The 27,694-nt window shown below is 39.3% G+C and overlaps 2 protein-coding genes across 2 annotated transcripts in view; one reads left to right on the top strand and one right to left on the bottom strand.

Annotated features, from left to right (window-relative positions):
• Positions 1–11,426, bottom strand: part of APPBP2 (amyloid beta precursor protein binding protein 2) — a 43,846-nt gene extending 32,420 nt beyond the window's left edge. Inside the window, exon 1 of the mRNA XM_024573023.4 lies at positions 10,997–11,426. Within this exon, the coding sequence (XP_024428791.1) occupies positions 10,997–11,134 (138 nt within the window). The 5' untranslated portion in view covers positions 11,135–11,426. The remainder of the gene's footprint in view (positions 1–10,996) is intronic.
• Positions 11,414–27,694, top strand: part of PPM1D (protein phosphatase, Mg2+/Mn2+ dependent 1D) — a 91,974-nt gene continuing 75,693 nt past the window's right edge. The window contains exon 1 of the mRNA XM_053911894.2: positions 11,414–11,705. The gene's annotated coding sequence lies outside the window, so the exon portion shown is untranslated. The remainder of the gene's footprint in view (positions 11,706–27,694) is intronic.

Raw genomic sequence — 27,694 nt, 5'->3', positions numbered from 1 at the left:
ATCTTTTACCAAGTAACACGGGCATATGCATTACATGAAACTCTTAGATTATGGAATCTATTTTATCTTTGTGAGTTTTCACATCAAAGGCAAGAATATTATAGCTAGGACAGCTCTACTTACTATTTGTTTTTATTAACTTAATAAACGTCACGAACATTTGCATAAAGCACTATGCTAGGTATTGGGGTTATGGTGGGGACTATGGTCACCACAGTAACGCAAGGTCAGTAGGAACTGTTCTTTGATCTCAAAAAATTTAAAACCTGTCAGAGCAGTAAAACAATATTCACAGACTATACAACAGAGGTACGCAGAGTGTTTTAGAAAAACAAGTAAGATACCCACTCCAAGGATAAATGTCAACTGAATTTTGAAGAGGAATGGGAATAGAGCTTCTATCAATATGGCAGATCACACACATGTGAAAACCCTTCAGTCTCTTACAGCACCCCCAAATTAAGACACAAACTCAAAAATAGCTAGAGTAAGAAAAACAGAATAGTTTATACCTCTGAATGGTTTTGGGCTAGAGTGCAAAGACCAAATAAAAACAAGTCCAGGCAGCAGGGCCTTGTAGGAAAAGGGACCTGGAGCTAACCTACCGCCTAAAACCAGGAGTAAAAAAAGGCCTGAAACATCTCCCACAGCCTTAGCACAAAGTCGGCTATGATAAACCAAAACTTCCAGCCTAAGACATACATGAGTATGCAGTCCAAATTCATACTACCTAGACAATGTACAGAATCCAAACCTAGACACTGACATTAAAAACTGACCTGAAACCAGTGAAACCCATGAAGTCTCCACAGAAACAAAGGCTAGAAGGGATGATAAAAATGTTTTATATTTTGACCACTGAAATCTAGACCACAGCAAAAGGAGATTATACAGGACAAAGCATCCTGTTTCTTCAACAAATAAATTACAAAGATATGAAAACAGATGGAAAGGAAACCTAGAGATGAAGAGAGATTTAAGAGATATAGTAACCAACAGACAAGTCTTAGAGCTTATCTGGATCCTGACCCAAATGAGCAAACTGTAAAGGTATGTACATATTTGACATTTGAAACAAATGAAAATTTGAATAAATGGGTATTTTAATAACATTAAGGAACTGCTGTTAATTTTACTTAGGTGTTATAATAGTATGACAGCAACTAAAATATTTACAGATAAAATTATATGATGTCTAGATTTGCTTCCAAATACTACAGAAAAGGGGAACTGTTGATGGAAGAACAGATTCAGCAACAAAACTAGCCAAGAATTTTAACTGTTAAAGCCGGGCAATGAACACATGGAGGTCCATTATTCTATAGTTATCTACTTTTGTGTTTGTTTTTTTCCCACAAAGAAAGGTTTAAAAAAAATATTATGTCCTTTATCTCTAAATATATTCGTTACCTTACAAGTAAATAAAAGTAGCAATATTTTGTTTTAATATACATTGTATCTTCACTTAAAAGCTACATTTATTCTTGTTCTCTAATCTCAGAATTCATCTGAAATGTAACTCTGAAAAAACTCACAACTGGGCTATAATGTTGATATTCCTTTACTTTGTTCTCATATTGTGTACTTCATGTAATGCCCTTTATCTGTTGACTGTATTGTGATCTCAGATTATATATTAGTCACACCTCGGTATTCGTCGGCTTCAGAACTCATCAAGCCCCCTACTCGTTGCATTATGACCAAGAAAAAAATCTTCCAGGACTCATCACACTTGCCAGATCTTGTATGAGTCACAATGCTGCCCAGCAAGAGAAAATGCTTTATCATGCATCACTTGCCTGGAACTTGTGGGCTGCAGCTCTGGGCAACTAGTGATTGGCAGCTTCATCACAACTACTTAACTGCCATATTCCTTTCAAAGTTTTATTTTTGTGAAGCTGCATTTGCAGTGGTTACTATGATAAAAAACTTATGTGCGAAAAAATCAATATGGAACAGAAAATGGGGGTGGTGGTGTCCTGATTCCAATATTTGGTAAGTAGTACAGTGCCCTATAAACACACATTTCATTAGCAATCGTGATTATTTAAGGATGAAGTAAAAAGGCACTGGCTGGGTAGCTCAGTTGGTTGGAGTGTCATTCTGATGCACCAGGGTTGTGGGTCTGACCTCTGGTCAGGGCACATTCAGAAACCAACCAGTGAATGAATAAATAAGTCAAAAAAAACAAATTGATGTTTCTTTCTCTCTCTAAAGTAATTAAAAAAATTTTTTTGCAAATTTTTAATGGCTCTTAAGTTGTTAGGGCATAGGTATTACTAAGTTGTTTGTACCTAACTACATAATAAATAGAACTGTTAGGTATTTCTTTTGGTGTAAGGGTGCCAGGAACCGAGGGTGCTGTGAAGGGAGAAAGTTTGGGAGCCTCTGGTATATACTCCTGTTACTGGTTTATTTCACTCAATATCACTTGTAAGATTCACCCATAATTTCAAACAGGTGTAGCTCATTCATTTTCATTGTATAACAATCCACTATATGAATATTCCACTATTTATTTATTAAATAGTTTCTACTTTTTGGTTATCATGAATAGTCTTGCTATAAACTTTCTTAAGTGTATGTATCCTGACGTGGAATAGGTTAGAGAATGCATATGTTCAATTTCGGTAGGTAATACTAGCTTTTCAAAATGGCGTACCAATTTACATTCCCATTAAACAGTATATTAAGAATTTTGATTGCTCCATATCCTTACCAACACTTTTTTCTTTTTTGTTTAGTCATTCTTAAGAATGTACAGTAGGACAGCAATTTCCCTGAAGACAAAATGAGGCTGAGCCCCTTTCCAAATGTTTTGACAGAGCCTTTCAATATCCTCTCTCTGAATGCCCATTCAAGTTCTTTCCACATTTAAAAAACAAAAAGGTTATTTAATTTCTAGTTCTTCAGATGCAGTATGAGTCCTTTGTCAGATATATGACCTGCAAATATCTTCTCCCACTCTGTGGCTTGGCTTTTTCACTATTTTAATGGTATTTTTGATGAATAGATGTTCTTGATCTTAATATAGTCCACTTATCAAATCACCTTTTTATTAAGTCCATTTTTGTATCCTACTTAATAAAGCTTTGCTGATATAATTTTTTCCCTAAAAAAATGCTTTTCACATCTAGACCAATAATTCATCTAAAAATGATTGTTGTGTGTGGTGTAAAGTAAGTCGTGACACTTTCCCCCCTATACGTATACCTAATTGACCAATACAATTTACTTGATTTTCCTTTCCCCACTGTATTGCTGTGTCAATTTTCCATAAATTAGGTGACAGTGTATGTGTCAGTCTGGTTTTGAACTGTTTCGTTCTATTGGTGTATTTGTTTATCGACAATCTCGTATTTTGTTACACCCTGATACTTGCTAGTCTAAATCCTCTGGATTTTCTTTCTTCTTCATGACTGCTTTGGCTTGATACTGCACTTTAATGTGCCTTTCAGTCGAGCATCTTTTGATATCTACTGGCCATTCCTATTTTTCTCTTCTATGTGCTGGCTGTTCAGGTCTTCTAGAAATGAGTTGGTTGCCATTAATAATAGCTCTTCCTGTATCAGGAAATTCACCCCTTATCTGTCATGTTGTCATTTGCATAGTTTTTAAAAAATGTGCTTATAACTCTTTATGTACTCGAAAGTATCGATTTCTTTTTTCTTTCTAGGTTTTGATTTCATGCTTAGAAAAGTCTTCCTCATGCCAAGATGGCATTCTAGCATTGGCAAGACAAGATTTCAGCTTTTACAATGTTACTTATTTTTATAATGTTTGACATCTTAAAAATTTAAAATTTGTAGATTACCTTAAAAATACTTTCTTTAAAGAAGAAATTCCAGTCATTTCCTACTGCAAGATACTGACCCAATAATTTATTGTGATACTTATATGATTTTATTTGCCACACTGCAATCTTTAACCACCAGTTCATTTTGGCATATGGTGTGAAGAAGAGGTCTAACTTTTACCCCAAACATTCAACTGCCCAAGTTTTTTTTTTTTTTTTTTTTTGGATGTGTCCCCATTTATTTAAAATATAACATTGTTTCATAACTTTACCATATACTAAATTCTTAAATATGCTTTGGTGTCTAGCTTGACTGTCCACTACGTTCTATAAATCAATTTCTCTTTCTGCTGTTCTGCCAGTTCTATATTGTTTTAAAATATTGGGTTGGCCAAAAACTCAATTTAGTTTTTTCCGCAAAATTAAAGACACATTTTTCATTTTCACCAATAGGTTTAATGTTTTGGATATTTTGACTATATTGGCTATCTCCTGCTATTGGCTTCTAGTAGGTAGAGGCCAGGGGTGCTGCTAAACATCTTCCAATGCATAAGACAGCCAAACAGCAATTATTTGGTCAAAATGTCAATAGTACCAAGAACCTGTGCAAACCACTTCTGACACGTTTGATCAGTCACAGCACCTTCCCAATACAATGCACATTTTTTTTTGTGCTTCAGTTTCATTTTTACCTTTCTTGAAATAATAAAGCACAATACACTGAAAACATTGCAAATTTTCTTCCACCTTCAATATTAAAATGGCTGCACAAAAATTTACCAATTTTGATAAGTGTTTTTTTAATGCAGCTGATATGACAGCTTTCATGATGCAATTTAACAAAATTGTTTCAAATGAAGTTAAAAACAGCTTAAGCACTACTAGAGCCATCGTATGGAAAAAACTAAATCAACTTTTTGGCCAACCCAACATGTACTTAATATAATTTACTGTCTTATAATGCACAGCTCTCCTAAGTACTGTGCATCTTCAAAATTTCCTTGACTCATTAAGTCTCGTGTAATTAATTTCCCTGGATGAACTTCATACTTAAATCAGTTTCCTATACCCTATAAAATTCTGTGTCTGACTCAAATTGTGATAAATTCATAGCTTAAACTGAGATGAGTTGACAAATTTATAACATTACCTTCCCATTAAGACACATGGCATGGCTGGCTATTTATGTTCTCTTATGCCTCTTCCTCACAATGTTTTCATTTTCAATTTATTAATCCTACAAGCTCTTTATATAAAAAGATTATTTTTCAAAAATTATTTGTTTTTATTTTTTTTAAGATTTATTTTTAGAGGGGAAGACAGGGAGAGAAACATTGATGTGAGAGAGAAACATCAATCGGTTGCCTCTCAGACACACCTGTACTGGGGGTTAAACCTGCAACCTGGGTGTGTGTCTTGACCAGGAAGTGAACCGGTGACTTTTAGCTTTGCAGGATGATGCTCAACAAACTGAGCCACACTGGTCAAGGTTAAAAAAAAGATTTTTAACTCTTTGGCTGTTAAATATGTTTCAAGAATTCTTTTTCAATTAATCACCAGCCAATTTTAAAAGAATATCAGAATATCAGTTGAGACAAATATATAGCCATACATCAGAAATATGCACAAAAAAATTAACTCTAATACTAAATCAGGTATGAATTCATATAGTTTTCAGAATGAGATTTACAATAATAATTAAAAAAAATACAGTCAGCCCTGGATGGTGTGGCTCAGCGGACTGCGCACTGGCCTGCAACCCAAAAGGTCAATTCCTGGTTTGATTCCTGGTCAGGGTATATGCGTGGGTTGTGGGCCAGGTCCCCAGTTAAGGGCATATGAGAAGCAATCAATCGATGTATCTCCCACACATTGAGGTTTCTATCCCTCTCTGTCTCTCCCTTCCCATCTAAAATAAATAAATTAAAAATAATGAATAATGTTGGGAAAGTTGGACAGATACATGCAGAAAAATAAAACTAGACCAGCTTTGTATACCACACACAAGAATAAATTAAAAATGCATCAAAGACTTAACTGTTAGACCAGAAAACCATAAAAACTCTAGAATAAAACAGGCAGCAAAATCTTGGATGTTGCTCATAGCAATATGTTATTGGATATATCTCCCCAGGCAAGGGAAACAAAAGAAAAACTAACCAAATGGGACTATAACAAGCTAAAAAGTTTTTGCACAGCAAAGGAAGCCATCAACAAAATTTAATGACAACCCACAGAATGGGAGGACGTTATTTGCCAATACATCTGATGTGGGGTTAATATCCAAAATTTGTAAAGACCTTACAAAACTCAACACCAAAAAAACAAACCACCCAATTAAAAAATGGCCAAAGGACCTGAATAGACACTTCTCCAAAGAGGACATATAGATGGCCAAAAGGCATATGAAAAGATGCTCAACATCACTAACCATCAGAGAAACGCAAATTAAAACCACAATGAGGTACCATCTCATACCGGTCAGAATGGCCACCATCAATAAATCAACAAACAAGTGCTGGTGTGGAGAAAGGAGAACCCTTGTGCACTGTTGGTGGGAAAGCAGATTGGTGCAGCCACTGTAAAAAGCAGTATGGAGATATCTCAAAACATTAAAAATGGACCTGCCTTTTGACCCAAGCAATCCCACTTCTGGGAATATATCTGAAGGAACCCAAAACAGTAATTCAAAAGAACATAAGTACCTTTATGTTCATTGCAGCGTTATTTACAACGGCTACGATATGGAAGCTGCCCAAGTGTCTATCAGTAGATGAGTGGAGAAAACAACTATGGGACATTTGCATGGTAGAATACCACTCGGCAGTAAAAAATAAAAATTTACCCTTTGCGACAGCATGGATGGACCTGAAGAACATTATACAACATTATACTAAGTGAAACAAGCCAGTCAGAGAAAAACAAATACGATATGATTTCACTCATATGTGGAATTTAATGAACAAACTAAACAAACAAGCAAAACAGAGACAGACTCATAGAGAACAGTATGACAACTAAGGGAGAGAAGGGAAGTTAGGAGGTAGAAGGACTGAGGAAAAAGGACTCATGGACAGGGACAACAGCGTGGTGATAGCTGGGGGAAGGGGAGTATAAGACGACTAAATATGGCAATAAAAAAATACAATAAAAAAAAGAAAGAAAATAACCCCCATGCAGTTTGAGTGAAAACATTAAATAGAACAAATTACTGAAATACTTCACCCAGCCAAAACAACGCTATAGAAAATTTTATAATTGGAACAGGACACAAAATATATCAGTCAGCAGTTAAAATGAAAAGGAAAGATCATACTTTTCATTCTTTAAAGAAACCAACCTTTCATTCTATTTGTTTTCACTTGGTATACAATTTTACAATTCCTTCTATTCGCCTAATCCACTCCTATACCTAAATGGCTGAGTACCCTTAGATAAAAACCATTCAGATACAAAGACATTATTTTGTCTAGGGTGTTACTTTTTATTAAACCATCTATACCACCTGTCAACTTTTTAAAACATATTTTTAGTTAATGTCCCTTTTCATATACCTCAGTAGCCATTTCAAACTTCAGTTTAGCTATCCTACATAAAACCCAGCATTCCTAGCCCTTACTACCAGAAGATGACCACACCTCCTTATTCATGACAACCATTCTTTACAAATTTACCTACATTGATACTTTATGTCCTTAGCACTTTTCATCTGATCTTAAAGGAAGTATTCTTTCTCCACCTCCAATTTATGACTGATACCTTAATTGATGCACCATAAAGGAAGGGGAAGACTCATTAACTAATGTTCCTGCTCAGGGACTCTGCTCCACAATTTATTTCCTACCTCACATATATTTATTTAACCTCACTCTGTTTTGATTTCTGCCATTCAGCCAGTAAATATATTCTAATGTCTTCCAACTTTAAAACAAACAAACAAAAACCCACCCTGGCTGGTGTGGCTCGGTGGATTGAGCGCCAGCCTGCGAACCAAAGGGTCACTGGTTTGATTCCCAGTCACGGCCCGTGCCTGGGTTGCGGGCCAGGTCTGGCCCCCAGTAGGGGACGCATGAGAGGCAACCACATATTGATGTTTCTGTCCCTCTCTTTCTCCTTCCCCTCTCTCTAAAAATAAAAATAATATATATATTTTTAAATCCCTTCACATTTTACTCTTTGGATGTATGTATCAACGCCTTTCTCCCTCCCTGTTTTAGGGAGCAGTCAGCATGCCTACTTCTTCACCTCCCATTTATTCCACAATCCCACCTCCTAAAGCTTTATGTTGGTACCTTCACTTGAAGCTACAGACAAGAAATAACATAGTTGACACTGGACTAAACCAATCAAGAAGGATGGGGGAATTTTTGGTTTCACAAATACTATAATTTTGTCTATGACTCTGCCTATTGATGGAAGCTGAAACTGCCAAAAGGAGCTAATTATGAGTTTCTCCTTGGATCCAAATTGAAGAAAATGCAACTGGAAACAGTTAAGTCGCTTAGCATTTTCGCAAATTAGGCACAGGACGAGTATCTTGTATGTGTTAAAATGCTTTAAAAGTCTCTTATGTTTATGCGTTGATACAATGTTTAAAAGAAAAGTTCCTTCTTATATTTCCTTTAGATTAAAGACTGAAGTCTTAGGGACTGACTTTCACTCTAGTTACTTCTGTAAAAACTAATAAAAATTAATTCTATAATATCCTTCATAAAAGTAATCTACTTCAAGATACAAAATCTTTCCAAGCAAGAAAGCAAGGTCCAAAGGAACTAAATACTAGGTATGAGACCTTGACTATTAGGTTGACTATTAAGTTGGCCCAAAAGTTCGTTTGTTTTTTTTCTGTAGATAGCTCCAATGGCGCTTAGTTATCTTTAATTTCATTCGAAACAATTTTGTTACATTGTATTGTGACAGCTGTAATATCAGCATGCATTTAAAAAAACTCACCAAAATTGGTGAATTTTGTGTAGCCATTTTAATATTGAAAATGGAAGTATTAAATGCGTAACATTTTTGGCATATTATGGTTTATTATTTCAAGAAAGGTAACAATGCAAGTGAAACACAAAGATTTGCGCAGTGTATGGAGAAGGTGCTGTGACTGATAGAACACGTCAAAAGTGGTTTGCGAAGTTTCGTGCTGGAGGTTTCTTGCTGGACTATACTCCACAATTGGTAGACCGGTTGTTGAAGTTGATAGCAATCAAATCAAGGCAATGAGAACAATCAACGTTATACCATGCGGGAGACAGCTGACATGCTCAAAATATCTACAACAATAGAGTTATTAGTGAACATGAAAGATGTGTCTTTTACGGAAAAAAACTAAACGGACTTTTTGGCCAACCCAATGTATTACTTAACTTTCTCACCTCATACAGGGTTATACCCTACTTTACAGTTGGTGAGGGTTAAACTAGATAACACGTGTAAAACCATAGGTCCTGGCACATGTTAAGTAACTTCCTTTGCCTTAGCACAGTGCCATACTCCCAACAGACATACACCTATTAAAGGTAAGTGTACCAGAAAGGAGCAATATTAAAACTTTGTGAACTACGTGAAACAGAAAATGTGGGAAAAGCACCATCTGTTCATACTAACAATCTTCAAATGAAAAGCTTCAATTAGAAGATTACTAGAAGATATCCAAGTATTTTATTTCGAGAGAATTCAACTATGAAATGTACTTTGATGAAATTTCCAATTATTTTTCTTGTGTAAAAGATGGCCATGTGATTTAATAAAATGGACAGAGTTATTAGCACATACACAAAGTTGAAGCTTCTGGTTGAGAAAGACAACTCTCATCCTTCCCTGGGAGGAATGAATCTTAAATATACAATGTGTCCTTAGATATAAACAAAAGTCAATGTATCAAAGGGATTTAAAAGGAAGGGAGGCTTTTCTCTGCCCCCTCCTGCATAATAATAAGTATGACCAAAATGAATCTTCTCCAAATATTTAGGGGGAAAAAAACATTTGAATTTTTAGAATTGGTGTGAATCAGTTGGGTTTAACAGAACGCATCAAGTGGACTGCTTTCTGAAAAATTATTCTGGGGTGGAGAAAGCAGGCAATCTTCCCAAAAAACAACTGCTATAAAACACATACATAGGAGAAATATACATCTGTTAAATATCAGTTTACATTGTTCAAGCCAACTTAAAAAGCAAGAGGAAATATTTACGATATAAAAAATAAATCATACTCTATTTCTGGTCAAATTTTGTAAGGGTGGCCATTGGAGAAAAGGAGTTATCCACGCCATTTCAAGGCAAGGAGAACTGAATAATAAATCCACTGTTCATACTCTAATGTTGGGGCGGGGGGAGGAAAAGGGAGGCTCCAAGTCCATAAAGTTCTCCTCCCTCTCTAAACACTGCAAAAATTGTCCACATCTAAAGACTGTTACCCTTGAAACTCCTTGGAGAGTGACTTGGAGACTTTTTGTTGCGATTTTCGAGGGCGAGCGACTTAGGAATGCTGCAAGATTGCAACTTGCAAATACATGAATGTACTCTAAATTCTAAAGTATTTTTTCTTTTAGGATTCCCCCCCTTCATTTCAAGTAGTTTATCAACACTTCCCTATTAATAAAATCCCCAATTTAACTCCAAGTACAAATGAAAACCAAAGCTTTAAAGAACAGGCGAATAATACAACTATTTCCAGTAATTCCTCAACTCCCTCTCGACTAAGATGAGAAAAGAGAAACCAAGGAACACGAAGCAGGGAAAAATACTTGGGAAGGAAGGCGGAGAGAGTAGGAAGGGGGCGGAAGTGGGGGAGAGCAGAGCAAAAGATCCAGCTGATGCTGACATTTAATTGGGAAGAGAGAGCAGAAAATATCCCGAAGACACAGGCTCGAAGGGAAGGACCAGAGTGGGACAGGGGCGCAACAGAGAAAGTCCAGGCAAAGGCCTACCCCGGGGGGCACAGTGTAGGACGGAACACCAAAACGGGGACAGACTCATTTGGAAGAGATACCAATCAAGGCCCAAGATCTTAAAAGACAGAGTCTATGGAGCTAGGGTGTCTCTACCCTGGCAACCCGGAGATTGCACCAGATGTCTCGGGAGGCCATCATGCTACGAGGGGTGAGGGGTTAACTGCGGGGGTTCGCAGACGTGGAAGGGGGTGCGGCCCCTCGGGTTGCGGCAGGAGAGCGAAGAGCAGGCCCACGGTCCGTACCTTGTAGTAAACATCGAACTGGATGTTCTCCGGCAAGGAGCGGATGTCTCGGCGGGAACGGATGTAGTTGTCCACGACGGCGGAGATGGCGGTGTTGTAGAGAGTCTCTGGGATCCACTCTAGTTCCACGGCCGCCATCTTCCTTCCCTCCTCCTCCGCCTCCTCCGCCGCCTCCTCCCGAAGGCCCCCGCCTCCCTCCGTAGCGAACTCCTCTGCGGCCCCGGAGGATTCGGAGGGGCGGCAGCAGCCACCCACGCGGGCACACGGCAGAAGGGCACGGCCACCCTGGCTTTTCCGGGGGCGAACTCTGGGGCAGCAGCAGCGGACGTAGGCCCGGGCCAGGAGCGGGACAGGGAGCAGGACACGGTGGGCCAAGGCCTCACATTCCAGGTTTGAGAGAAACCCGGGTTCCGTCCCAGCGCCGATCTCTGCAGGGGCGGGACTGCGTGTGAGCCGTCATGACGTCAGCGCACGCCGACGCGCTGGAGGGAAGGAATGCGGCAGGCGGAAAACTTGGAAAGAAAAGAGCAGTGATCCCTTCCACCGAGAACGTGCTTTTTTCCGAGGAGCCGCAGTTGTGTGGATGCGGTTAGACTTTTTACACGGGGACAAGTTCTTCCAGCATTTTTACCTGCACGTTCGGAGACAGTCGGGCGCATCGGTCCTTTCAGCAGAACCTGCCTTAGGCATTTAACCTTTCGTGGCTCAGGTAAAAATTTGGATCCTCTTTTCACAAAAATGCATCATTATGAGTAGTACATTGATAATTCTTCATTCAGGGAATTTACATTACTCTAGAAACCTTGGCTTAGACTCCAGCCCCTAAGCCAGGTTTAGAACCTTTGGTCCTGGAACTAGAGGTCAAGATGGAAGGCAGACTTGAATTTCATGGCGTAACCATTCTCACTGTTTGAACTTTAAAAAAAAAACACCATGTTTCTTTTCCCAAACAAAATTTAGAGACAGAAAGAAGAAAAGAACTCTTGCTTTAGCAGAATTTAGTAGGCAGGTTAAACTGATTATGGAATTAGCAAGTAGTGGTGATAGGACTCTGTAGCAGGATAGAAAAAAAGGATTTCAATTTTTTCCCCATAATTCTAGTCTGGGCTTTGGGGGAGTGTTGAATAATTGAGAGTACTTTTTTCAGCTTTCATTCTTTCTCAGCCTGAACATCAGCTGTTTATGTAGTCCTCTTCTTGTCTATATCAGTTCTTACTGTAATCCACGTAACTAAGAAAGCTGTGGTTGGCCTTAAGATAGCATTGGCAGATTTAGCAAGTAAAGAAAATACAAATGTCCAGTTATGTTTTAATTGCAGATAAACAATGATGTTTTTTTAATATATTACATGCAATAGTTTTACCCACCTATGTCAAATCACTCAAGCACACCAGTTCCTTCAGCAAATCCTGCATCAGGAGTTCTTCTTAGACCTAGACCTTTGGAAGCTGTTTGAACCTCTTCCCCACAAAATGTATAATTATCCATGCAAATATTCATCATTCATCTGAAATTCAAATTTAACTGGGCATCTGTATTTTATCCAGCAACCCTGCCTCAAAGGATCCATGAATCCCCTGAAATTGAATGCAGATGTTCTAGGACATGTTGGTTGAATCAGGACCTGGACTCAAAACCTATAAACAGGTTGTATCAGACACACGTATTGATGGCTATATGGACCTTAGGTGCTGCTGGACAGGAGTAGACATCCAAAAATGTATATGGACAGTGGTGTCTCTGTGGATGAAAGGGCCTCTTGGTCCCTTCTTCATTGTTTTGAGATTGAAAGTTACTAAAATGTGTGTGATAAACTGAGGCAGACAGACGGGATAGGGACGGAGAGAAACAATTCACCTTGAGGGGTGAAGGAGTCCGGATCAGTAGGCTAGCATCTGTAGAAAGGACCAGAAGTGGACATTGACTCAGAACTAGAACCGTTCTATAGGCTTTGACCCTCAAGAACTGGCTGAACAGAGAAACCAGAGGAAACTAGGCCATTTTTGTTGTGGACCACTCTCAACTGAGTAAGAACTGTTCTCCCTTTTGCCCCAGAACAGTGGTCCCCAAACTTTTTGGCACCAGTGTCGGGTTTCGTGGAAGATAGCTTTTCCGCAGACGGGATGGTAGAGGGGTGGGGGGGCAGGATGGGATGGGAGACAGGGGAGAGGGCTATGGGAGACAGGAGAGAGGAGGCGAAGCTCAGGCACAAATGAGAGCCAAGCTCCTATAGCTGGTCCCCCAGCTCACCTGCTGTGCGGCCTGGTTCCTAACAGGCCAGGAACGGTACCAGTCTGCAGTCCAGTCTGTGGCCCAGTCTGCAGCCAGGGGTTAGGGACCCCTGCCCTAGGAATTTAATGAATCCCAGTGAACTCAATAATTATATAAATACTGGCTTTCATATTTTGGATGATAGCATAGCGTCTAAGTGTTTGGTGGTCAGGGCCAGATCAAAAAAAGGCTTAAATGTGATGTTAATAGCTTTGGACTTTATTTTGGAGATGATAGGGAGTTTATAAAGGATTGTAAGCAGGGAAGTAAAAGGAACAGTGTGTCAGAAGGAAAACGGCAATTGTCTATTACCTACAGAGCCAGAAGGAGGTAAGAATTTTGCTTTTCGGCTATAGAAGGGTAGAATAAGAAAGAGGGCTGCTGAACTGTCATAGCCACCTATGCATTTCGGTGGACAGAGGTCCTTTGTGTCACAGAGTTACCCTTGCAGTCCATCAAATGCCCTTTAAACGTTGACGAGTGGTAGCATCAAATTTAGCAGGAGGCCTTGTACCAAACAGAGCTATATGAGACATGAACCTGCTCCAAAAAGAATTCTAATAATCCTAACAGGTGATACACATTGTGACCATTTAAAAATTGCAATTGCTTCCTTATTCAAGGTATGGGATCTAAATACCTTCCTCCTGAATCTGGTTGAATTGTGTCTGCTTCAACAAATAATGTGTAGGAGAAGTGATGTTAGGTCAGAAAAGGACATGCAGAATCTGCTGTGTTCTCTGGAATATTCACTCTTGGATTCCTGAGAAACCATGTAAAAAAGATGAATTACCCTAAGGCCACTATGCTCTCAGAAAGCCCAAGCCACATGAAGAGGCTATGCGTAAGCACTATGGTCAACATTCCCAGCTCAGGTACCAGTTGTATCAGAGTTTGCACAAGATATGGGAGTGCTGAGGAGGAGAGAATGAGTTGATTTTGGATGTAATAATGCTGTAAGAGTCCCAGTATAGGCCAATTTCCAAAGTATTTTTAGAAGCAGTGAAGTTCATGGGAAAATAATACTTGAACAGATTTATTTGAACAATTATAAATGGGTTCATTTCAATTATAAGTGGGTTCAGTGAAGAAACAAACAATAATTCCAACTTCATGACATTTGACCCCTCAACCACTCTAGCGTATGAGGGCCCAGATGAGGGCCCAGGTATCATGGAACTGAGATGAGCATCCCTGCTCTATTCTGTCTGAATTTCTGACCTGCAGGAACATAATAAAAATAGTTGTTCATTTATATCATTATGGTTGGGGTGTTTTTTTATGGCATAATAGATCACTGGAACACCCCATTCCAATCCCCCAAAGTTCCTAGGAACCTATCGTTTTCCATTTTGAACCTATTTCCTTTCTAGGCTACATATTACTAAGCATATGAATTCATGAAAATGATACAATTCATAATCTATAATGGATAATTTTCTTAACTTTCTGCTACACCACTTATAAGAGTGAACTGCCTAACCATAGAATATCAAAATGGAGATAATGATTTTTGTCCTAAATTTGTAGTCTTTTCAGAGCCCTCCAAGTCTAAATCCATATATTCAACACACCCATCAACTACAGACCACCAGTCAACACATGATCTCATAAATAGAGTCGTCAAGGCACACCTACTGCACCACGCTTATTGGCAAAATGACTGGATTCGGTAACTCGCAACCACCGAAGAACAGAGCAAGACTTGGCCAACAAGTTCTTGACCAATTCTCATTCCTCAGTACTGTTTTACCCGTATTTGCAGAACACTCAAGAGTTTCCTGAGTATGTTCATTGTTATTATGCATCTTGTCTTGGCCCCTTTGAAGTCACCCTGCCTGTTACACAGGGCATTTTGTCTCCAAAATTAATCCACACTGCTACCTGCCAAGATGCCCCCCCTATTTTTGGTCCTAGTGTTTTCATTAACATACATAACACCACCATTTGACCCTAAGAAACAATGGGTAATATACCCTATCATTTGCCAGGCTTTATCTTGAAGTCCGTTTGGAACCTGCCCTGCACAGTCTACTTACTTACCTGACCATCAGAAGTAGAGAATCCGCATAGGAGGTCTGAGCGGTTTGGGGTACATACTGTTTTGGTTGCCCAATATATGGAATGAAAGTGTATGGATCATTCTTGGAAAGACAGAGCATAATCAATAATAAAAATACGGTACGAGAAATACTGTAGTAGAGTTTGCACAAGATATGGGAGTTCTGAGGAGGAAAGAATGAGTTGGTTTTGGATGTAATAATGCTGTAAGAGTCCCATTATAGGCCAATTTCCAAAGTATTTTTAGTAGCAGTGAAGTTCATGGGAAAATTATACTTGAACAGATTTATTTGAATAATTATAAATGGGTTCATTTTACCTTGACATGACAAACTCCAACTTCTGGGAAGTTTTCTAATGATCAGAAAGTAAAAACTACTTGAAAATTGTGAAACAAAGTTGTGGTTCTTTATTTGTGACAGTGAAAAGTTACGACTTTTTCAATTAAATAGGATGTAGGGACAAAGTAAACTGTATGCAGTGGTATAGTAATATAATAATAACTCTTGAGCCATTTGATAGAGATACAATTATCCTAAGTGGATCCAATCCACCTCCAACTGCCTACCAGTCATTTTAGTTAGAACATACAAATGACACAGATTTTTAACTTAGAAGACAATATATGGCAAGGCCATTTACTAAGCTTAATAGCATACTGGGGAATTGGGTCCAGTTTTGGATTTTTTTAAGGATGATACATCCATAAGATACACAGGGAGATTTGGGAAAGGTTTCAGAAGTGGGGAAAAAAACTTGATAATTGTTGATGATAGTTGAAGGCAAGAGAGAGTATCACAAGAGAGGAAGAATGTGTAATTTAAAAGAAAAGAAGTCCTGGCTGGTGTGGCTCAGTGGATTGAGCGCTAGCCTGCGAACCAAAGGCCTGCCGGTCAGGGCACATTCCTGGGTTGTGGGCCAGGGCCCCAGTAGGGGGAGTGTGAGAGGCAACCACACATTGATGTTTCCCTCTCTTTCTCCTCCCTTCTCCTCTCTCTAAAAATAAATAAATAAAATTTTTAAAAAGAGAGAGAGCGAAAAGAAAAAGTTAAGAGGTCACATTATAATCTGCCCTGTAAATCTCTTAAATGTTTTATGTTATAATTGTATCATATTTGGATACCTTATCTCCTTAATGAGCCCATAAGCATCTTGCGTACTGGACAATAAAGATTGCACATTTCGGATACCAAGCTTAGTGCAGTCAAAGGGTGAGCATGCAGTAACTGAATTAATAAATAAATAGGCCTTCCTGCCTGTCTTTAGGGAGAAAAAAACAAAGTTTTATGCATCATAAAAATTTTAATTTACTTCCCTTAAACAAATTTTTAAAAACATATATTTAAAAATATTGTTTCCTTTTTAAAAAATTGTAGTAAAATATACATAACAAAATTTACTGTTTTAACCATTTTTAATGTATAATGCATCAGCATTAAATACATTAACAGTGTTGTGCAACCATCACCATTGTCCATTACTAGAACTTTTTCATCATCCCAAACAAAAGCTCTGTACCCATTAAACAATAATTCCCCATTTTCCCCTCTCCCCAGGCCCTGGTAACCTCTGATGAGTTCCTCTATTCCAGATACCTCATGTAAGTGGGATTATACAATAGTTGTCCTTTTGTATTGGGCTTATTTCATTTAGCATGTTTTCTTATCTTTTTCCCTTTTCTATTTCCTTTTTTAAAAATTTTTTATTTTAAATAAGGGATTTATTGAGCCATATCTAGCCAAAAAAAGGACCAGGACTTGGGGCATGCAGTGTGAATCACCACCAGCAGAACTAGACAGGGAAGACAACATGTCCCACTTAGCATATGTTTTTAGGGTTCATCCATGTTGTATCATGTATCAGAATTTCACTCCTTTTTAAGCCTGAATAATGTTCTACTTTATGTATATACTACTTTTGTTTATCCATTTATCTGTCAGGGACATTTGGATTGTTTCCACCTTTTGGAAATTGTGAATAATGCTGCTAAGAACGTAGGTGTATAGCCCTGACTGGTGTGGCTCAGTGGGTTGGGCATTGTTCCACAAACCAAAAGGTTGCTGGTTCTCTTCCCAGTCAGGGCACATGCCTGGGTTGCAGGCCAGGTCCTTAGCTGGGGATGTGCAAGAGGCAACCAATTGATGTTTCTCTGTTACATCCATGTTTCTCTTCCTCTCTTCTTCCCTTCCCCTCTCTCTACAAATAAATACATAAAATCTTAAAAAAAAAAAAACAACAACCATAGTTGTACAACCATCTGTTTGAGTCCCTGTTTTCAATTCTGGATATATCCCTAGAATTGCTGGATCATAAGGCAATTCTACATTTGCATTTTGAGGAACTGCAAAACAGTTTTTCACATGACTTTTACCATTTTATATTCCTACCAGCAATGCACCAAGGTTCCAATTTCTCTACATCTTCACTAACACATATTTTCCATTTTTTAATAACATCTATCCTGATGGGTGTGAAGTGGTATTAAAATATTTTTATGTTGCCCTGGCTGGGTAGCTCAGTTGGTGAGAGCATTGTCCTGATACACCAAGGTTGTGGTTTGACCCCCTGTCAGGGCACACACAGAAAGCAACCAGTGAAAAGGCATACAACTGTAATTGAATAACAAACAAACAAACAAAAAAAAAACCAAATAGCATCTATATAAGATGGTATCTGAATTAGAATAAAATTATATTAACTTAAAATGAAAAAAAAAAAAAAAAAGAAAGCAACCAGTGAAAGCATCAATAAGTGAAACAACAAATCGATCTCTCTCTCTTTCTCTGTTTCTCTTTCTCAAAGCAATAAATAACAATTAAAAATTTTTTTTGTTTCACAAAAATTCACACTAGCCCAATAAGAAGAGAAAATGTTAATATAGTCAGTGTGCAAATTCCAACTTAATTTATAGATGTTTCCTCACCTGTTCAAATGGACATATGTATAAGGATGTTTATACATCTTGTTTACGTGGTAAGATACCAGTTGTAAAATATGAACAGCAACCCTTCCCCCGCATTGAAGTAGCCGATAGAATGTTCTATGCCCATTTGTTTTAAGTGAGAGAACACAGAAGAGGAAAACAAGGAGCCTTTTCTTTGTTTTTGTGTTTCAAAAGTCTAGGCTCTGAAGGGAAACAGAAAGAACTCTTATGCATAGAAAATACAGTAGATTTGATGAATAGAGCTCCCCACCCCTTTCACCAGCCAGTTTCTCGGGAAAAGAGAAAGGAAGAAGGGGGAAAGACCAAAGTAGAAAGTATGGGAGTATATAGAGGAAGGGCCTTATACCCTGTCCCCTCACTACCACGACCCCTCACCGCCACACTCCTTCATGGGTTCTAGACTAGGAATGAAAAAAGATTTGGGGACATTTGAGAACAGAGGGTTTAGTTTCATAAATAGAGTCCAGAAAGGCAGTAGGAATGAAAAGTGTGATCAGCTGCCTGATAGGCCCAGGCAGATGGGCCTTTAACAACCTCACAGGGCCCCCCAGCATGATATGGGAGTAGTAGAATGTCTGTCTTTAATTATCCTGGGTTAACCAGCATCTGTGAAGTGTTCTGAGCAGCCTAAATTTGCTCAGAACAACAGAATCATTTCTGTGTGCCTAAAAGCCTTAGCCTCCCAGAGATGACTGCCAACAGCCTATCACAGGGACTGACAATTCCAATGTACCAGAAAGTGCCTTTTGAGGGAGAAGAAAGAAATCTGTCTCAGGAACATCTTGAGATCCAAAGGAGGAAAAGCACAGCAATGATGGGCATGGACTAATTTTGGTCCTTGGACCACTTGACTCAATATTCAAATTCCATGGATAGTCTTATTGGCTAGGATGGGCCGGGAGGACAAGGCCGTATAATTGACCATCCACCAAGATTATATCCAATATAAAAGAGGTAGTTGCCTAAGGAAAAAAATCAGGTGGTGTTACCAAAAAATGAGGTCAGGGATGTCTGGCAAACAAAAACTACAGATATCTCCCAAGGCTGAATTCACCAAGTGTATTTACTAGGTCAAAAATACGATTAAAAAAAAATCAACTTCACTAAGGCATAACTTATATACAATAAAAATTGTGCATTTTAAGTGTACAGGTTGATGACTTTTGACAAATACACACATGTATGTAACCACTCCCCCAATCAATGTGTACATTTCCGACTCCCCAGAAGTTCCTTGTTGCCCCTGTGTAGTCAGTCTCCCCAACTGCCCCATGCCAGGCAACCACTGATGTGATTTCTAGTATTATTATTTTTGTTGGTTTTAGAATTTCATATAAATGGAATAATTAATATTTTTTAATATTTTATTTCCTATTAGCTTCTTAGCTATACCTCTTTGTTATTTTTTTTTTTTTTTTTTTTTTTTTTTTTAATTTATTTATTGTTATTTAATTACAGTTGTATGCCTTTTCCCCCATCCCTTCACCCCACCCCAGGTGAACCCACTTCCCTCCCCCCTCTCCACCCTCCCCCTTGGATTTGTTCATGTGTCCTTTATAGTAGTTCCTGTAATCCCCTCTACCTACTGTCCCCGCCCCCACCCCCCACCCCCGCCCTTGCTATTGTTACATTGTTCTTAACTTCAATGTCTCTGGTTATATTTTGTTTGCTTTTTCCTTCTATTGCTTATGTTCCAGTTAAAGGTGAGATCATATGGTATTTGTCCCTCACTTCCTGGCTTATTTCACTTAGCATAATGCTCTCCAGTTTCATCCATGCTGTTGCAAAGGGTATAAGCTCCTTCTTTCTCTCTGCTGCGTAGAATTCCATTGTGTAAATATACCATAGTTTTTGGATCCACTCGTTTGCTGATGGGCACTTCGGTTGCTTCCAGTATTTGGCTATTGTAAATTGTGCTGCTATGAACATTGGGGTGCACAGATTCTTTTGGATTGGTGTTTCAGTGTTCTTAGGGTATAATCCCAGCAGCGGAATTGCTGGGTCAAAGGGCAGTTCCATTTTTAGTTTTCTGAGGAAATTCCATATTGTTTTCCACAGTGGCCTCACCAGTCTGCATTCCCACCAACAGTGCACTAGGGTTCCCTTTTCTCCGCATCCTCTCCAACATTTGTTTGTGGATTTGTTTATGTTGGCCATTCTGACTGGTGTGAGATGATACCTCATTGTGGTTTTAATTTGCATCTCTCTGATGGCTAGTGATGCTGAGCATCTTTTCATATGTCTCTGGGCCTTCTGTATGTCTTCCTTGGAGAAGTGTCTGTTCAAGTCCTTTGCCCATTTTTTAATTGGGTTGTTTGTCTTCCTGGAGTGGAGTCGTGTGAGTTCTTTATATATTTTGGAGATCAGGCCCTTGTCTGAGGTATCATTGGCAAATATGCTTTCCCATATTGTTGGTTCTCTTTGTAATTTGGTGCTGTTTTCTTTAGCCATGCAGAAGCTTTTTATTTTGATGAGGTCCCATTTGTTTATTCTTTCCTTTATGTCCCTTGCTTTAGGGGATGTGTCTGTGAGGATGTTGCTGCGTGGAATGTCTGAGATTTTCCTGCCAATGTTTTCTTCAAGGACTTTTATGGTGTTACGGCTTATATTTAAGTCTTTTATCCATCTTGAGTTTATTTTCGTGTATGGCGTAAGTTGGTGATCGAGTTTCATTTTTTTGCACGTAGTTGTCCAGATCTCCCAACACCATCTGTTGAAGAGACTGTTTTTGCTCCATTTTATGCTCCTGCCTCCTTTGTCAAATATTAATTGATCGTATAGATTTGAGTTTATTTCTGGGCTCTCTATTCTGTTCCATTGGTCTATGAGCCTGTTTTTATGCCAGTACCAGGCTGTTTTGATTACCGTTGCCTTGTAATACAGTTTGATATCAGGTATTGTGATACCTCCTGCTTTGTCCTTCTTTCTCAAAATTGCTGCTGCTATTCGAGGTCGTTTATGGTTCCATATGAATTTCTGTAATGTTTGTTCTATATCTGTGAAATATGTCATGGGTACTCTAATAGGGATTGCATTGAATCTATAAATTGCTTTGGGTAGTATGGCCATTTTGATGATGTTAATTCTTCCAATCCATGAACATGGTACATGCTTCCATTTGTTTGTATCTTCCTTAATTTCTTTCTTCAGTGTTGTGTAGTTTTCTGAGTACAGGTCTTTTACCTCCTTGGTTAGGTTTATTCCTAGGTACTTTATTTTTCTTGTTGCTATATCGAATGGGATTTTTTTCCTGATTTGTGTTTCTGCAGTTTCGTTGTTGGTGTACAGGAATGCCTTTGATTTCTGGGTATTGACTCTGTATCCAGCTATTTTGCCAAATTCATTTATTAGGTCGAGTAGTTTTTGAGTGGAGTCTATAGGGTTTTCCATGTACACTATCATGTCGTCTGCAAACAGTGACAGTTTCATTTCCTCCTTTCCAATTTGGATGCCTTTTATTGCTTTTTCTTGTCTGATTGCTGTGGCTAGGACTTCCAATACTATGTTGAATAGGAGTGGTGAGAGAGGGCATCCTTGTCTTGTTCCTGATCTTAGTGGGAAAGCTCTAAGTTTTTGTCCATTGAATGTGATGCTGGCTGTAGGTCTCTCATATATGGCCTTAATTATGTTGAGGACTGCTCCCTTTATTCCCACTTGGCTGAGTGTTTTTATCAGAAATGGGTGCTGTATCTTATCGAATGCTTTTTCCGCATCTATTGATATGATCATGTGATTTTTGTCTTTGCTGTTGTTGATGTGATGTATTATGTTTATTGATTTGCGAATATTGTACCATCCTTGCATCCCTGGGATGAATCCCACTTGGTCATGGTGGATGATCTTTTTAATATATTGCTGGATGCGGTTTGCTAATATTTTGTTGAGAATTTTAGCGTCTATGTTCATCAGCGATATTGGCCTGAAGTTTTCTTTCTTCGTTGTGTCTTTATCTGGTTTTGGGATTAGGATGATGTTGGCTTCATAAAAAGAGTTTGGGAGTCTTCCATCAGTTTGGATTTTTTCGAATAGTCTGTGAAGGATAGGGGTTAGTTCTTCCTTAAATGCTTTGTAGAAATCTCCTGTGAAACCATCTGGTCCAGGGCTTTTGTGTGATGGGAGTTTCTTGATGACTGCTTCAATTTCCTTTGCTGATATTGGTCTGTTCAGGTTTTCTGCTTCTTCTTCAGTCAGTTTTGGAAGATTATATTTTTCTAGAAATGTGTCCATTTCATCTAGGTTTTCAAATTTCTTAGCATATAGGTCTTCATAGTAATTTCTTACGATCCTTTGTATTTCTGTGGTATCAGTTGTAATCTCTCCACTTTCATTTCTAATTCTGTTTATTTGGATCCTCTCTCTTTTCTTCTTGATAAGCCTACTTAAAGGCTTGTCGATTTTGTTTATCTTTTCAAAGAACCAGCTTCTGGATTCATTGATCCTTACAATTGTGCTTTTAGTCTCTATGTCATTTAGTTCTGCTCTGATCTTGGTTATTTCCTTCCTTCTGCTTGCTCTGGGCTGTCTTTGTTGTTGTTCCTCCAGTTCTTGTAGGCGTAGGGTTAGGTTGTTTGTGTGAACTGTTTCTAACTTCTTAAGGTAGGCCTGTATTGCTATGAACTTCCCTCTCAGGACTGCCTTAGCTGTGTCCCATAGGTTTTGGGTTGTTGTGAGTTCATTTTCATTTGTTTCCAGGAAGTTTTTGATTTCTTCCCTAATCTCGTTCTTGACCCATTCATTGTTTAATAGCATGCTATTCAGTCTCCATGATTTTGAGTGTTTTGGGTTTTTACCCTTGGGGTTGGTTTCTAGTTTCAGACCCTTGTGGTCAGAGAAGATGCTTGATATGATTTCAATTTTCTTGAATTTGTTGAGGGTTGCTTTGTGTCCTATCATGTGGTCTATCTTTGAAAAAGATCCATGGACACTTGAAAAGAATGTGTATTTTGCTTCTTTGGGATGAAAAGCTCTGTATATATCAGTTAAGTCCATTTCCTCTAGGGTATTGTTAAGTGACACAATATCTTTGTTAATCTTTTGTTTGGAAGACCTGTCCATTTTTGATAGTGGGGTGTTAAAATCCCCTACTATAATTGTGTTGCTGTCAATATCTTTCTTGAAATCCTCCAAGATTTTCTTTATGTATTTGGGTGCTCCTATGTTGGGTGCATATATATTTATAATGTTTATGTCTTCTTGGTGGATTCTTCCTTTGAGTATTATGAAGTGACCTTCTGGGTCTCTCTTTATGGCCCTTCTTTGGAAGTCTATTTTGTCTGATATGAGTATTGCTACCCCTGCTTTTTTTTCCTGTCCGTTTGCTTGGAAAATTTGTTTCCAGCCCTTCACTTTCAGTCTGTGTGAGTCTTTTGTCCTGAGATGGGTTTCTTGTAGGCAGCATATGTGTGGGTCATGTTTTCTTATCCATTCAGCTGTTCTATGTCTTTTGATTGGAGCATTTAATCCATTTACATTTAAGGTTATTATCGATAGGTAGTTATTCATTGCCATTATTTCCTACCTGTGTTCCTCTGTCTTTCTCTTTTCCTTCCTTTCCTTAAAGCAGTCCCTTTAGCATCTCTTGCAGAGCTGGTTTGGTGGAGCTGTATTCTTTTAGACTTCTTTTGTCTGGGAAGCTCTTTATTTGGTCTTCTATCTTGATTGAGAGCCTTGCTGGGTAAAGTAGTCTTGGTTGGAGGCCTCTGGTTCTCATTACTTGGAATATTTTTTGCCATTCTCTTCTGGCTTGGAGCGTTTCCATTGAGAAGTCAGTTGCTAACCTTATTGGGGCTCCCTTGTATGTTACTTCCTTTTTCTCCCTTGCTGCCTTTAAGATCCTCTCTTTGTCTTGGAAATTTGCCATTTTAATTATGATGTGTCTTGCAGTGGGTCTCTTTGGGTTCCTCTTGTTTGGGACTCTCTGTGATTCCTGGATTTGGGTGACTTTTTCTCTCCTCAGATTAGGGAAATTTTCCATCATTACTTTTTCAAACAGGTTTTCTATCCCTTGCTCTTCTTCTTCTCCTTCTGGTATTCCTATTATACGGATGTTGTTACGTTTCATGTTGTCCTGCATTTCCCTTATTGCCTCTTCATTCTTTCTGAGCCTCTTTTCCTTTTCTTGTTCCTTCTGGGTGTTTTTTTCTACTTTATCCTCCAGCTCGCTGATCCGATCCTCTGCTTCATCAAGTCTGCTTTTAATTCCTTCTACTGTGTTCTTCAATTCAGAAATTGTATTCTTCATTTCCTCTTGGCTCTTGTTGATATTTTCTATTTCCTTTTTCATGTTGATATAGTTTGCAGTGAGTTCATTGTAGTTTCCTTGTAGTTTCTGGTAGTTCTCTTTGAGCTCAGAGAGCTCAGTGAGCTTCCTGATGACCATTGCTTTGAACTCAGTATCTGATAGTTGACTTGCCTCTTTTTCGGTTAGTATTCTTTCTGAGACTTCCTCCTTTCCTTTCATTTGGGAATTGTTTCTTTGTCTTCCCATTGTTTGTGAGGCTCTTCTTGTTGGCCTCTGCTTCTTAAATTGCTTTGTTCTGAATCCCTGGGTTTATGATATGAACTTCTATGGTAGAATGCCAATGGGATTCGGTGGTGCTGTCACCTTACTCTCCTGTGCTCACTGGTCTTGAGCTGACGTTTATGTGTTTAACACGGTCTAACTCTAGTCTTTTCAGCACTCCAGGTTTTGTTGTCGCACCTGTGGGAAAAATAGAAAGGGGGGGAGAAAGAAAAGGAAAAAACAAACAAACAAACAAACAAACAAAAAAAACCAAAGATGGGAAGGAGGGAAAAAGGAAATAGGAAAGGAGGAAAGGGAGGAAGGAGGGAAGAAGGATTAAAGAAAGATCGGAGGCAAGATAAGAAGGAATTTTAACAAAAATTAAAACATAGAAATAGATAAAAGAAGGGAGGAAGAAGACATAAAAATGGTAAAGGATGGGAGGAAGAAGGAATGAAAGAAAAAAAAGAGAGAGAGAGGAAGAAGGAGTTCAGGGGGAAAGGAAAAGGGAAAAAAAAAAAAAAAAAAAAAAAAAAGGAAAAAAAAAAAAAAAAAACTTCTGTTGGCTTTAAACCGTTCAGGTTATTTCTGCTGTTGTCCTGTCTGTGCAACGGGAGGCGGTGGTTGGAAGGATTGGTTTCACTTTTCTTCCTTCCTGGGTCACACTCTTCACTGTTTTGTAGGTGTGGTCCCTGGCAGGCAATCAGGCCGTTGATCAGCCAATCCAGCAGCTTTGTTCTTGGGACTCTCGAGTGGCCGCTCCAGCCGCTTTGGCTCCGGACGCGTGCGCGCGCAGCAGGGGAATCCAGCCGCTTCGGGTTTGTGACGTTATTTGGGCTCTGAGCGCGCAGCCGGCCGACCGATCGAGCCGCCCAGGCTAGGGAGGCTGGCGCGCCGCAAACTGCTGGTTCAGCCGCCTTGGTGTTACGTCTCTCGCCAGCCCCTTTGTGCTTGGGAAGTGCGCATCCAGCCGGCCCTACGCTTGGTGAGCGCGCAGCCCGCCGCCGAGCCAGAGGCTCTACGCTTGGGGGCCCGATCCAGCTGTCCGGGGCTTGGGACTCTCGGGTGGGCGGGGCCGCCCTGGGACCGAATCACGCGGTCCTCGGTTCCGAGGTTTTGGGTCTGTGGGTGGAGCAGCTAGTCTCTGCTCCAAAAGATCTCGGAGGTTTCAGGTGTGGGCGCCCCTCCGGGGTTTCATGTACGGGCCCCGTTCGCTAATCTGCGCGCGCGCTACCGCGCGCAACCGGACCTCAGGTGAGCGCCGGTGCTGTTTATCCCGCGTTCCCCGTTCGCAGTCCAGGGGCGGAGGGGGGAGGGGCGCCAGGGGCCTCGGCCACCACCGAGAGTTCTCTAACTAGCCCCTGAGTGTCTCTATTTTCTTTTTCTTTTTGAGAAATTCCTCCTTTTCAAGCCCCCCTGGTCCAATCAAGCACCTGGCTGCTCACAGCGCAGCCTGGCCCTCTCTCAGGACTCCTGCAGCCGCCCCTGCGCCAGGGCTGGCGCCTCTGCAGCCCTTGTACCGCGCGGTCCCGGGTCCCGGGGACCTTATTGTCCTTGAGCACTCTTCTTACCGTCAGATCTTTCAGTGTCCTCTATCTTTGGTCTCTAATCTTCGTATATGCTGGAGTACTGTTGGCTGTTCGCTCTGCTCCTCAGATCAGCTAGGTATTTCCCTGGCACTGAGGGGAAGTGAATTCTGCTCCCACCTATGTTGCCGCCATCTTCCCCTCTTTGTTATTTTTTTCAGTGTTTTCTCTAAGGCTGATAATATCTATTCTTAACTTATCAAAATCTGCTTAAGAGTCAATACTGTGTATCTCTTCCCATTTCCCACTTTGTACTTAACCCTTAACCTTACTTATCTGACACTTCCTGTTTCACAGTGAAATAACTTTCCAGCAAATAAGAATTTACAAATAAATTCACTTGCCCTCCTGTTTTTTGTTGTCATATGTTTTCCTTCTAAAATACACTTATTGTCAGCCTCTCCTTACTTTTTTGTTTTAAATGGTCGTTGTCTTTTAAGTAGAGTGTAGGGGAAAAGAAAACTGTCTTTTATGTTTTCCTGCTTACATTCCCTGATGCTCTTGTCTTCCTTCCTGAAGATCCAACTACTTGGAAAGATAAATCATTTTTTAGGCTAAACTTCTAAGTATTTTATACTATATTAATTCACATTCCTGCCAGTAGTGGCAGTGATTTTCCTATATAAAAATCAGAGCACGTTAGGAAATAAAATGGAAGGAACGATTATAAGAACAATACAAACTACTGAAGAATAAAGTCAGTAAGAAATGTGAAAGACCAATGTGAGAAAAGCCATAAACCAACAGGGGTATGTAAAAGAGGCTTTTAATGAAAGGGAGGACATGCTTTGTTCCCAGAGAGAAAGACAGTGTTATATAAATGTTATTTCTACTTTATTCTCAACAGTTCATGTCAATTTAGTGGTCAATACAGCATATAGCTGGGATTAACCTTTTTAAAAAATATATAGTCTATATATTAATAACTGGTTTATCTTATTTTATTCCAACCATCATGATTTACATTTTCCAGTCATTGTATATTCTTGTTGCCTTTCTTTCCTCTGTTCCTGATGTTGGCTAGATAGATTTTTTTTTAAATTCTGTTGTTTTTAGGCACCCCAAGACAAAAAAAAAAAAATGGCCCAAATGAAAGAACAGCTCAAAGCTCCAGAAAAAATACAACTAAGCGAGGAAGAGATAGCCAACCTATCGGATGCACAGTTCAAAACACTGGTTATCAAGATGCTCACAGAATTGGTTGAATTTGTTCAAAAAGTAGATGAAAAAATGAAGCCTATCCTAAGAGAAACAAAGGAAAATGTACAGGGAACCAACAGTGATGGGAAGGAAACTGGAACTCAAATCAATGGTGTGGACCAGAAGGAAGAAAG

Source organism: Desmodus rotundus, chromosome 9 (genome assembly GCF_022682495.2).
Source record: "Desmodus rotundus isolate HL8 chromosome 9, HLdesRot8A.1, whole genome shotgun sequence".
Taxonomy (NCBI): domain Eukaryota; kingdom Metazoa; phylum Chordata; class Mammalia; order Chiroptera; family Phyllostomidae; genus Desmodus; species Desmodus rotundus.
This window is presented reverse-complemented; position numbering and strand designations above follow the sequence as displayed.